This window comes from Solanum dulcamara, chromosome 12 (assembly GCF_947179165.1).
Source record: "Solanum dulcamara chromosome 12, daSolDulc1.2, whole genome shotgun sequence".
Taxonomy (NCBI): domain Eukaryota; kingdom Viridiplantae; phylum Streptophyta; class Magnoliopsida; order Solanales; family Solanaceae; genus Solanum; species Solanum dulcamara.
In genome coordinates, this window is record NC_077248.1 from 26,806,221 (window position 1) to 26,819,010 (window position 12,790).

At 34.7% G+C, this 12,790-nt stretch overlaps 1 protein-coding gene across 2 annotated transcripts; it reads left to right on the plus strand.

The window, feature by feature from the left end:
* Nucleotides 1-7,781: 7,781 nt before the first annotated feature.
* On the plus strand, nt 7,782-11,822 carry LOC129876208 (glycine-rich RNA-binding protein RZ1A-like). 2 transcript variants are annotated; one of them, XM_055951572.1, is made up of 4 exons: nt 7,782-7,917; nt 9,652-9,783; nt 10,899-11,441; nt 11,536-11,822. In XM_055951572.1, exons 2-3 carry the CDS (start codon nt 9,673-9,675, stop codon nt 11,430-11,432), a joined length of 645 nt encoding a protein of 214 aa, XP_055807547.1. In that variant the 5' UTR covers nt 7,782-7,917; nt 9,652-9,672; the 3' UTR covers nt 11,433-11,441; nt 11,536-11,822. The 2 variants fall into 2 exon arrangements, with proteins under 2 accessions (XP_055807547.1, XP_055807548.1); XM_055951573.1 differs by having other exon boundaries at nt 7,784-7,917; nt 9,655-9,783.
* Nucleotides 11,823-12,790: the final 968 nt, after the last annotated feature.

Genomic DNA, 12,790 nt, shown 5'->3' on the forward strand with positions numbered 1-12,790 from the left:
TAATTGCTCTTTGTGCGTGTTTTCTGTATATCTTCACACCTTCATTTGCACAGAATATGCATATTATAGGCATAAGGAAGAGTCAATTTGTTTCCTAACTTGCCCAACTATCCAAGTGGGTGGATCACACTTGGATAGATACATCCATACATAACACTCCCCCTTAGATGTCCATATATAATGTGTCTCCTTAACAATTTTATAAGAGATAATATACATAGTTATTTTTAATATCTATATATGTTGTGCCTCGTTAAAACCTTACTAGGAAAAACCCAGTGAAAAAAGCCTAGTGAAGGATTTTCCAGACCGCATCTTTCTTTGATAAACTGTATCATCGATCTCAACCACACACATTCTCTATTTGCTTCATGAATTGATATTATTTCAGCATGATTTGAAGAAGTAGCAACAATGGACTGCTTTGTAGATCGACATGATATAGCAGTCCCTCTGTGTGTAAACAGATAGCCTATTTGAGATCGAGCTTTATGTGGGTCTGATAAATAATCTGCATCTGCATAACCAATAAGGTCTGTGTAACCTTTGTTAGTATAAAACAAACCCATATCAATAGTACCCTTCAGGTATCACAAAATAAGTTTGATACTGTTCCAATGCCTTCGCATTGGGGATGAACTATACCTTGCTAGCAAATTAACAGAGAATGTTATATCAGGCCTAGTTGTGTTAGCAAGGTAGATAAGTGCACCAACAGCACTGAGATATGGTACTTCAGGACCAAGAATTTCTTCACCCTCTTCTGGAGGTCAAAATGGATTCTTTTCCACGTCAAGTGATCGAACAACCATTGGAGTACTTAATGGATGTGCTTTGTCCATGTAAAATCTTTTTAAGATTTTCTTAGTGTAGGCAGATTGATGGACAAAAACCCCGTCTGCTAAATGTTCAATTTGCAGACCTAGATAAAGTTTTGTCTTTCCAAGGTCTTTCATTTTAAATAATTTTTTTAGATATTCAATTGCCTTTTGGACCTCTTCAGGGGTTTCAATGAGATTTATGTTATCAACATAAACGGCAAGTATAACAAACTCTGATTCTTTTTTCTTAATAAAAACACATAGACAAATAACATCATTTATATAGCCTTCATTTATTAAGTACTCACTAAGGCGATTATACCACATACGCCCTGATTGTTTCAGATCGTATAATGATCTTTGCAGTTTTATTGAGTACATCTCCCCAAACTTATTACATGTTTTAGGAAATTTTAATCCTTTTGGGATTTTCATGTAAATTTCATTATCAAGTGAACCATAAAGGTAAGCTGTAACTACATCCATTAGATGTATATTAAGATTTTTATATACAGCTAAACTGATGAGATATCGAAATGTTATTCCATCCATAACAGGTGAATATGTTTCTTCATAGTTAACTCTGGGTCTTTGAGAGAATTCTTGTGCAATAAGGCGTGCCTTGTATCTTACAATTTCATTTCTCTTATTTCGTTTTTGCATAAAAACCCATTTATAGCCAACTGGTTTTACACCTTCAGGAGTTTGGACTACAGGTCCAAAGACCTCATGTTTAGTATGTGAGTCTAATTCTGATTGAATTGCCTTTTTCCATTCTGGCCAATCACATCTACGTCGACAATCTTCGACGTATTTAGGCTCAAGACTTTCACTATCTTGCATGAGGTTAATTACAACATTATATGCAAAAACATTATCCACTGTAATATTTGATCGATCTAGATTTATCTCATCACCGGTAAAACTTATTAAAAGTTCTTCATTCACTTGAGTCTCGGGTTCACTGATTTCTTCAAGAATATCAAGATTACTCAAATATTGACCTTCTTCAGGAAGTTCTTGTGTAGTATCATCTTTATTATTTTTCACGCTTCTCTTTCTAGGATTTTTATTCTTTGAACCCAGTGGTCTACCACGCTTCTGGCATGTTTGGGATTCAAAAGCTATGATACTTGTAGATGGTCCTTTTGGAACATTAATCCGAATAGGCACATTAACTGCAGGGATATATGACTTAGTTATCCATTTTAAATCAGTAAATGCATCTGGCATTTGATTTATTATTTTCTGTAAGTGGATGATCTTTTGGACTTCCTACTCATATGTGCGGGTACGTGGATCAAAATGTGATAGTGATAAAACTTTCCACGCAATTTCTTTTTGTTTTTCGGGTTCTTTTTTCTCTCCCCCAAATGGCGGGAAAAGTATTTTATCAAATCGACAATCTGCAAATCGAGCAGTGAATAAATCTTCAGTCAAGGCTTAAAGTATCGAATTATGGAGGGTGAGTCAAACCCAACATATATGACCAACCTTCGTTGAGGGCCCATTTTTGTACGTTGTGGTGGTGCTACAGGCACGTATACCACACAATCAAAATTTCTTAAATGGGCTATATCTGGTTCATGACCAAATACTAATTATGACATAGAGTATTTATTATAATGTGTCGGTCTGAGACGTACAAGTGCTGCTGCATGTAAGATACGATGTTTCAATTCTCGCTTAAACATGATATAGCCTCTGTATTTTGGGCATAACTTTTTATAGGAATATCCAAATTAGGTGATTCAAATTTTTGAGTAACCACATGATCATTACCTACAACTTTTGTGAAGACCATATTTTAAGTTTCGGAGGTTACGTTGGTCAAATAAATTAATTTTTGTAAGGTAGGATGCTGTGATGGAAAGGAGTGTGTATAGAAGAAAAATCATATCTCACTGTAAGTTTATCCAAATTAGTTGATTCTTAAACTATATGAAACTAAACTTCCATATCTACAATTCTTATGAAGACACCAAATCCTAATAAGGAATTTATCTTATTCAAACGCAACTCCAAAAAAGAGTATTTTGTCAAAGATAACTCATTTCACCTACCATAGAAAGATCTAGATACATTTGACATCACTCATGACATAAATTGTCCTCCATTTAACATCATTCATGACATCAATATATTCCATTAAATTTTTAGATTTTTCTTTATAATTATTTTATTTATTGTTAGGTCCCTCTTTCCCACCTATAAATACCCACCTTATTTTCTCATTTTATTCATCAAGCTTTCTCAAGCAAATCTTCTCTCTATACACTTCTTTACACATTCTCAAATATAGTTTTAATTTTTAGTAGTGAAGAAATACTATTCCGGTGATTCATATACTCCGGATAGTACACAAAACATTCCGGCAAGGAGAGAAGCTAGGACTCAAGAGTGTTCATTAAGTCTTTCGGTACCAACTAAAGCTTCGGATTCCAAGTATGTAAGGCTTCAATGAGAGTATTTCTTCCACTCTCATGTCTAAATTATTTTGATTATATGATAAATTATATTTATTTTCTTTAAGCTCTACTCTAAGTTATGTGGGTATTTATCCATGGGTTCTTCCACTCATGTAGTCCAAAAACTCTTTCAATTAAGTCTCTTGATTTCAAGTAATATTTTCTTATGGTAATTCTTAATTTTACTTTATAGTATGAATCATGGTTAAACTAATGATTATTGTTCTATTTTGATGCAACATAATTTCATATGTATGAATTGATGGTTTACAAGTAATTTCTCTATTTATCTATTTAAAGGTTCTTGAAATTCATGGTGGGTTGGTTAAAGCATGATTTTTAATTAATGAATTTCAAAGTATTTATGTATATTTATTTACATACATATTTGCAAGTTGAAGCGATTTGAACCCAACTAATTTTACTATATTTTTAATAAAGTTTGACTTGAAAGCCTTGACTCCAAAGGAATGTTTGTGAAAGCAATATCTATGATCAAAAGAGAGTCTTATGAAAATAAAGAATGATGAAATGATATGAATGATGGATTCTTTATGCAATAAGGACAATTCTTGCATATTTGAAGTTTTAAATGTTTTAATGAGCTATTCTACCGATTATGATATTTGAATTCTCAAGTTATATGCTATGAATATTTTAAAGTATTAAACTATTCCGTGGGATTGACTTAGCACCGAATGAGGCGTTGAGGTGGGATTCGGTAAGGGAATCCTAGTAGCAACCCCTTGTCTCATTAACTATGTGCCAACATAGGAGCCATTGTAGGCTTAGGCTAATGGATCCATAAATAGCCCTTAAAGTTAAAGTTAAAGAAATGAATGAAGTTGACGGAGTTCTACCTGGCAAGTAGTCTCCCCGGCCAACGTAAGGGGTTATGTTGGATTCCATGTAATAGCTCGCATGGTCTTAAATGTCGGTTATGGTTATATTCCCACAAAATGAATGTTTTAAAGGATATATATATATGATTTATTATGCATGCATTACATTATGTTCCATATTACATAAATGTTATAATGTTTCCTCAATGTTCATGCATCCTTACATACTTAGTACATTCAAAATACTAACGCATACTCTTTTACCTACATGATATCACCATGTAGGGACCAGTGCTCCTCCTCGTTCTCCTCCACGTGGCTAGTTGAGATTTCGTTGAAGACTACTTTTGGTGAGTTCCCATGTTTCGGGAACAATACTCCTTTATCTTTCTAGCTTATGATATGTTAAGATATTTTACTATGGCATTTCTTCTATTATGATTGAGGGTGAGCTAGGAACTTGTCTTAGCCCCGTTAAATCTAATAGTTAGAGGTCTTGGCAATTTTGTTTTCATTAGTAGAGGTCTTGATATCAATTATCGGCGCTTTATAAATAACTCTGCAAGGCCATTTTGAGTATGAACATGAGCAACAGGATGTTCAATTTTTATCCCAATTGATAAGCAATAATCATTAAAAGCTTGGGATGTAAATTCTCCAGCATTATTAAGGCGAATAGTCTTAATTGGATAATCTGGGAATTGCGCTCTCAATCTTATTATTTGTACTAACAACTTCGCAAACGTCAGGTTGCGAGATGATAATAAGCACACATGAGACCATCTAGATGATGCATCTATTAGGACCACAAAATATCTAAACAATCCACTAGGTGGATGAATAGGTCCACATATATCCTCATGTATACGCTCTAAAAAGTTAGGAGATTCGATGCCAACATTCAGGGTCGATGGTCTGGCAATTAATTTGCCTTGATAACAAGCAGCACATGAAAATTCATCATTTGTAAGAATCTTCTAGTTCTTTAACGGATGTCTAGTTGCATCTTCTATAACAATTTTTGTCCCCTTAGGCAGAATTATAGTAGCTCTTCCGAAACCTTCAATCATTTTTGAATTACCAGATATTGTAGTAACATTAGCTTTTCTTCTAAGTAAATTGAAAAAATATTTCTCATCTTTAAAAATAGCATGAGTTGTTCCACTATCAATTACACAAATATCCTCTTGATTTATCATTGATCCAAACAAGATTTGAGGCATTTTCATATTTTTTTCAATAAGAAATAAAATAAGTATTAACACATGGTATATTACACAAATTTTATTTATTTACATTGACTAGGAAAATACAAACATCATATTTAATACAGATAAAAAGAAAAATATTTACATATTATTAGTCTTGTCAATATTCATATTTTCGTCTGGAAAATTAAAGAAATCAGCTACATCCAAATGCATGGGCTCAATATTATCTTCAGAGATAAAATTTGTTTCTGGATTATTTTCTGCCTTTTTAAAGATGCCTGATATAGTTGAATCAAACGTTTTGATGACCGGCAAGCCCGCGACCAGTGCCTCACACCTCCACATCTATGGCATACACTTTCTGAATTTTTCTTCGGTAAAGCTTTTGACTTTTTACTCTACCTTTTATATTGCTGATTATTTCTCGGTGCCAGCCGAGTATCATGATTAAAATTTCTTCTTTGATCACGACCACGACTGGGGTCATGGCTTCTTTCTCGTTGGTTATAATTTACCTGATTCACTTCAGGGAGGGGCAAAGAACCAACAGACTGACTATCATGATTTTTCATTAATAGTTCATTGTGGCGTTCAGCAATCAGAAGGTGAGAAAGTAATTCAGAATATTTTTTAAATTCTTTTTTGCGATATTGCTGCTGCAGGAGCATATTCACAGGTGAAAATGTGGAGTATGTTTTTTCCAGTTTATCCTGCTCAGTGATCTCTTCTCCGCATAAATTTAACTGAGCTATAATTCTAAACAGAGAAGAATTATATTCAGTTATATTTTTGAAATTCATTAATCTCAGATTTAGCCAATCATGACGAGCTTGTGGAAGCATGACCAACTTTAGGTGGTCATATTTTTCTTTTAAATTTTTTCACAATTTAAGGGGGTCTTTTAATGTGAGATATTTGTAATTTTAGCCCCTCGTCAAGATGGTGATGGAGAAATATCATGGCTTTAGCACGGTCTTGATTAGATGTCATATTGTCATCTTTAATGGTGTCTGCCAGACCCATTGATTCTAAATGAATTTCGGCATTAAGTGCCTATGATGAGTAGCCTTTTTCAGAAATATCAAGAGCACTAAATTTAAGTTTTAAAATATTTGCCATTTTATAAAAATAAAATTAAATAAAACTTACCATTTTTGTTACCTTGAATAAATAGCAGAGTTTCGTGCTGATAACGTGTTGTAAAATAGACTAGATTAATAATTTAAGAAGGAGAAAATAATAACAATAGAGATTAAGAGAAATAAGGAGGAGAAAGTAATTGCTCTTTGTGCGTGTTTTCTGTATATCTTCACACCTTCATTTGCACAGAATGTGCATATTATATAGGCATAAGGAAGAGTTAATTTATTGCCTAACTTGCCCAACTATTCAAGTGGGTGGGTCCCACTTGGATAGATACATCCATACATAACAATAATTTATATATAGAGAAAATTGTATGCAATATTTAGGGATCGTTTCGTAGAGTGTATAAAAATAATACTAAATAAGGTATTTAGTAATTATTGTATTTGTAATTATTGCATTAGTAATGCATTAATCATGCATTGTATAATTATTTTTAAAAGATTTATCCACAAATATGATGTCAAAGATGTAAATAAAATTAAGGAACAATTGAGTTTTTAACCATACAAAAAGGAGAATTTTCATATATGACAAATATTTTAAGCATAATTACTCCATATGAGTATAGTTTTCATAATTACTTATAATAGCAAATACAAATTTTGTCATTATACAAATGTTGTAGTGAATTATACAAAAGATATACCTACTAATTATTTGTCTACTAAAATATACAAACATTGATATACATATGTATTTGTATATCTGACAAGAGAGATTGAGAGAGCAAAGGAGAGAGGCGAGCGATATCGAAAGAGGGAGGAGAGAGGCGAGCGAGATGCGAATTGTATATGTATATCTGTCGAATTGTATATATATATTTATCAAAAAATTATATATATATAACTGATATACATATGTATTTGTATATCTGACAAGTGAGATTGAGAGAGAGGAAGAGAGAGGCAAGCGAGATCGAGAGAGGGAGGAGAGAGGCGAATGATGAATTTTATATGTATATCTGTCGAATTGTATATGTATATTTGTCAGAAAAATTATATAATTAAAACTGATATATCTGGTAGCGAGATTTGTCATAGTAAATATGTTTGCTGTGAGTTGTAACTATTTTAAACTATACTCATACCATATAATATAATAATAAAGTTTGTCATACCGCATAATTTTCGCAACAAAAAAATAATGTAAATATTAATTATACATAAACTAAAAAAATATACCAAATAAAATACTAATAATATATAAAATTATTGACGAATATTTCTTTTAATACAATCTACCAAACAACCTCGGTCCCATTAACATTTAACTTACCAACCCTAGGAAGCGGTCGTTACGGGTCAAGAAGGATGAGTGCAAGAGGGAATAGATCCTCCTACATCTCGATGCATAATACCCTAAATATTCCCTCCTCAAACGCTAAAGTTTCTCTCTCTTGCTCCTCTGCGCCTCTTCACTCTTCAAGGTATCAATCAATTTTTAACTCTTCAATCACACTACCAGTTCCTTTTTCCCCATATGTTCGATTGGGGTTTGTTGCTATTTGTGTAATTTTTTGACCTAGAAATGTTTGATTCATTTTTTTTAATTATTATTTTTGTTTCTCTTGTTTGTCAACAAATTCAATTTGTGCCCGCAGACTGAAATTGATACCAGTACTGGATAGTCTAGTACTGGTATCAATTTTGATCCATAAATGTATAAAGCTCTCCAAACATCCAATCTTGAATTGGGTTGGTTGCATGTAATGTTAACAGAAGACTAATATAGGTTACTCCAGATCAACCCGCCCAAATGGTTAGTTTCAACTTAGGCTACATTAGGTGCTTAAGAAAAATATGATTTTGATCCTGGGATATAAAAAGGTCAGCCCGGTGCATTTTGCTTATACCACATATCTTATGAATAAAATATTAGGTGCTTATAAAGAATTAAATTTTATTAGTTTTAGTTCAATATCTCTAATTAATCGAGATATATACTTTATATATGTTGTACCCCAACACCCATATCCGCACTTGGATCCATATATGGGAGGAAGAATCTGACCTTTAGATCCGCACGCAGATTAGATACCCTCACCTGAGTCCGAGCAACTTAGGTTATGAGTGTGTGACCCACTCCTCATCTGTTCCGACAATTTCTTTTTGATCCAAACAAACTTGTGATAGGTTGAATCATTCATTGGTCCAACCCATTTTAAGACATGCATTTAAGAAACACAAATTTCTCTCATGATTCAAATATTTTGTGTCAATATTGAAAGTTTGATGTAATGATAGTAGGGTGTACGCCGTACTGGGTAAATTTTTTTTTTAATTATTTTTTTATGTTAAAAATAATGCAAATCTTTTGTTTTTTTAGATGCTTAATAGCAAGTTTTTTTTCAGCAGGATACTGTTTTATTTGGTGAACTGTATGTTATGAATTTCAAGGGGTCGATAGATGTTAACATACCAGGCTGGTGTTTTTTGTTTCTTTTCTTTCTGGAGATTAGGGCCGAAGTATTGGTTGTTTGCAAGCTTTCGAGTTCTTTTTATTTCAGAATGTGTCTTGAATTTCTATTTGGGATTGATCATTTGGGCTTGGCTGCTTTACGGTCCAATAGATATTAGGTTCTACAATATCATTTTATAAGACATGAGTGAATTCTTGTTTGAACTTTGGTGCTCCTACTTTCGGCCCCTTTTCTATTTGCTTGTAGTTTTCAACTTTAAATCATATTATTCTCCATTCAATTTAGATTTCTAGAAGCTACATTTTGCTAAACTCAGAACTTTGTACCAAAACAAAGTGTCATAACATTGATGAAATTACATAAATGAATAGGATAACATGATATGTATGTTCACACAGGCACATATTTGATAAGCGGAGACATGATATTCATTTTAACTAGACCAAAGCATGATACTTTTGTCTTGTAGTCTCTATATTTTCAAAATTTGTCCAATAGATCAGTAATTAGGAACCCACACCGTTGATGATTACTTGGAGCACTTTTTAATTTGTCTATTTGAGACTGAATGTCATGTAATGAAAAGACAACGGGTCTCATAGTAAAAACTGTATAAACAGGACGTGCTATAACAACATTATGTTAATTTAGCTTTGATGTGTTCCACCTCTGGTTCATTCTTGATTTTCCTCATCCGCTCTCCCCCCCATCCATCTTTCTCTCCATGTATTTCCTTTTCAGTAGGAAAAAGGTGTTTGAAAAATGGGGGAGGATGATGAGTACCGCTGTTTCATTGGTAACTTATCATGGTCAACATCGGATCGAGGGCTAAAGGACGCATTTAGGAAGTTTGGCAATCTTCTTGCTGCAAAGGTAACAATTAGTTATTCTTTACTGGTTGTCTTGTTATTCTTCTATTTGTTTGGGCTTCTTTCTCCCACCCCCACCTCCTATGCACACCCAACTTGTATTTCTGTTGTGCAAACTGTTAGGTTGGTCCATTCTTGCCTTTTTAATCCCACCTCTATAAGAGAAAGTGGTATCTTTAATATTTTTCTGGTACAATCTCCTTTCCCAATGCCTGTTTTTGCCTGAAATCAATAGAAACTATTTTTTAACCTCTTTTGTGTTAGTTTCATTCTTATCATGAAAACAGTTTCTCCTAGAGCTCTTGCACATTGATTGTTGTAGCGTGTTATGTACTATTATTTTTCTTATTTACACATAGTGCTGTACTCCCTTCTCATACTCAAGGGAAAACCACAGAAAATTGAGGTCCCCCCCCCCCTGAAATTGGCTGGAGGATCTTTTTTAAAGAGCACTAAAATGCAAAATGAGCAGGAAAAATACATGCTCAACCGTTTATTAAATGAGTAACTACTTATTGGAAAAAGAAGAAGTGAATGTGAGTAGCTACAAGAGCTTGCTAGAGTCTATTTATAAGTGAGATACTCGATAGTCTTTTTGATAAGACCTGTAGCTTTGTATTTGTTGAATAGAAAACCTGTGCATCCCACATACAGTCTGGGAGTTCTGGAAAAGCATCAGTTTCCTTTCTTAGATTGATGGACTGAAATACTACAAACTTATAGGATCAGTGGTCTTAGCAAGAACTAACTACTAACACTCCGAAGCCTGTAGGATAGTTCATCCTAGTCATAATTGGAACTCCGGGGCCTTGTAGGAAAGAACCAATTCATTTTACTTTGGAAGATGCAATTTCAGCCACTGCATGAAAACACCAGCGACACAAACATCTCAGTGCGGTAATAAACAGTGATATGCTACAGTCATGTTGTGAGCACTTTACTGACAAATATTGCAGAATACATTTTGGTTTCTGGTTAAGTCTATGGCAACACTGTGACAACCTCTTCGACTCTTTCCTTTTCCTTATTTGTTTCCCATTTTCTCGCACTTTATTTGGATATTGATTTTAAACATGCCCCACATCTATATTGTCTAAACTCTCTTTCTGTTTGGTTCAGGTAGTAGTTGACAAGTTCTCTGGCCGATCTAAAGGATTTGGTTTTGTTACATTTGATGAAAAGAAAGCAATGGAAGAAGCCATCGAAGCAATGAATGGGATGGATTTGGATGGCCGTGCTATTACTGTGGACAAAGCCCAGACTCAACAAGGTTCAGGTAGAGATTATGATAGTGATCGACCCCATGACCGCGACCGAGATCGAGGTCGTGATCGCAGTCGTAGTAATCGTGAATATGGAGGTGGGCGGGAATCTGGTGGTGGAGAGTGCTTTAACTGTGGCAAGCTAGGACACTTTGCTAGAGAATGCCCTAGTGAAGGAGGTCGGGGTGGTCGGTATGGTGGCAGAGATGATAGGTATGGTGGTGGCAGAGGTGGTGGTTCTAGAGGTAGTGGTTATGGACCTGAAAGAAATGGAGATCGCTTTGGAAACCGCAGCATCAGGGATGGTGGTGGACATGGGGGAGGTGAACGATACAACCGTGATCGTTCAGGGCCATACGATCGTCGGGGTTCTGGCTCTCGCGCTGGTTAATGCTTTAAGGTGCGTAGGTATTTTGGACTTTCTGATTTTCACTGTACGATATTCATGGACTCATTTAATTGTGGTAACTGAAGTTTTATCCTGTCGGTTGCAGCTGAAGATCTAGGCGCCAACCAAGCTGGATACAGAGGGTTTGAAGTATGTCTCATGGCATCTTGTTGCCTGTGAGCAGAAGTGGATCGATCTTTTGAACTCATGAAACCTGGCACTTTAATCTACTATTCTATGTCCATAAATGTTCTATAGTATGGATTGATTGGGATCTTATGCGTGCTTAATTTGCGATTTTGAATGTGATCTCACACTTTTGAATGCTACTATGGCTGCTGGTTATTTGCTTTGTTGGCTTGGAAAGTAGAATACTGTTGTTTGCTGCTGGAATCATAATGGTCTCTTGCGTTCACCATTGCACCTCTGAAATTTTGTGGTGATTGATGGGTCTGATGAATGGCCAGAAATTTGTATTGGCCATAAAATTTCTGTGGTACATAAGCTTGTTCATGTCAAATTGGGAAGCGAGGGTGAATTAGAAGTGGTTTTCCTGTTCTGTTCTCTTAGAATCACATAACAGTTAATGGGAGTTAAAACGGGTAATGTATTGCATTATTCCTCCATTTAGTCAGTTCCTAATTTGCAGCTTTACAGTATTAATGATGTTAACCTTTTGACAGGCTGCCTTTGTTCAAATGGCTTTTTTGGTACATGATTGGGTCTCTTTGCTAGTTTGGGTGCATTTAAACATAATTAATTTGAGAAAGCATTTTGGACAGCGACAATCCTTCTGCAAGTTATTACACCACTAATTGCTCGTGTACGGCAAGGATTGCTGGAGGAGGGATTAAATGTCCTTTTAGATGGGGAGTTGTTAGATACTCTTGAGTTCAGTGACAGAGGTCCATTAATTTTGTTCTGGTTTTGATGTTGCTCCTACATGGAGAAGGTTCTTGTTCGTAGTCGCGGTTTCCACATTTGAAACCCAGATGAGTGTCCTTTATTTTCAAGTCTGGCTTCATTTCCTTGTCAGCTTGTAGTTCTTGTTATGTCTTTGAAAGATGGTTCTGTTTTACAATTTCGGTTGGAGGTATGGCTAATCTTGTTACGGGGTCCTAAAGGGGATTGCTAATTTGAATACTCAGTACATCTGTTTTTTTAGGTGGGGGAAGGGGGTTGCCTCTTGGCTAGTTACTCCTTTCCAGAAACATGAATTCTAGTTCTTGTTTTGCTTTCATACCTGGAACCCATTACTCAACATCTGTAGACAGATGTAGGAGTAAGTTCAATCTTTGAACTTCTTAAAGAACTAAGCACTAATATGTGTGTATATATCTATGTTTGGTATTCCAAATACT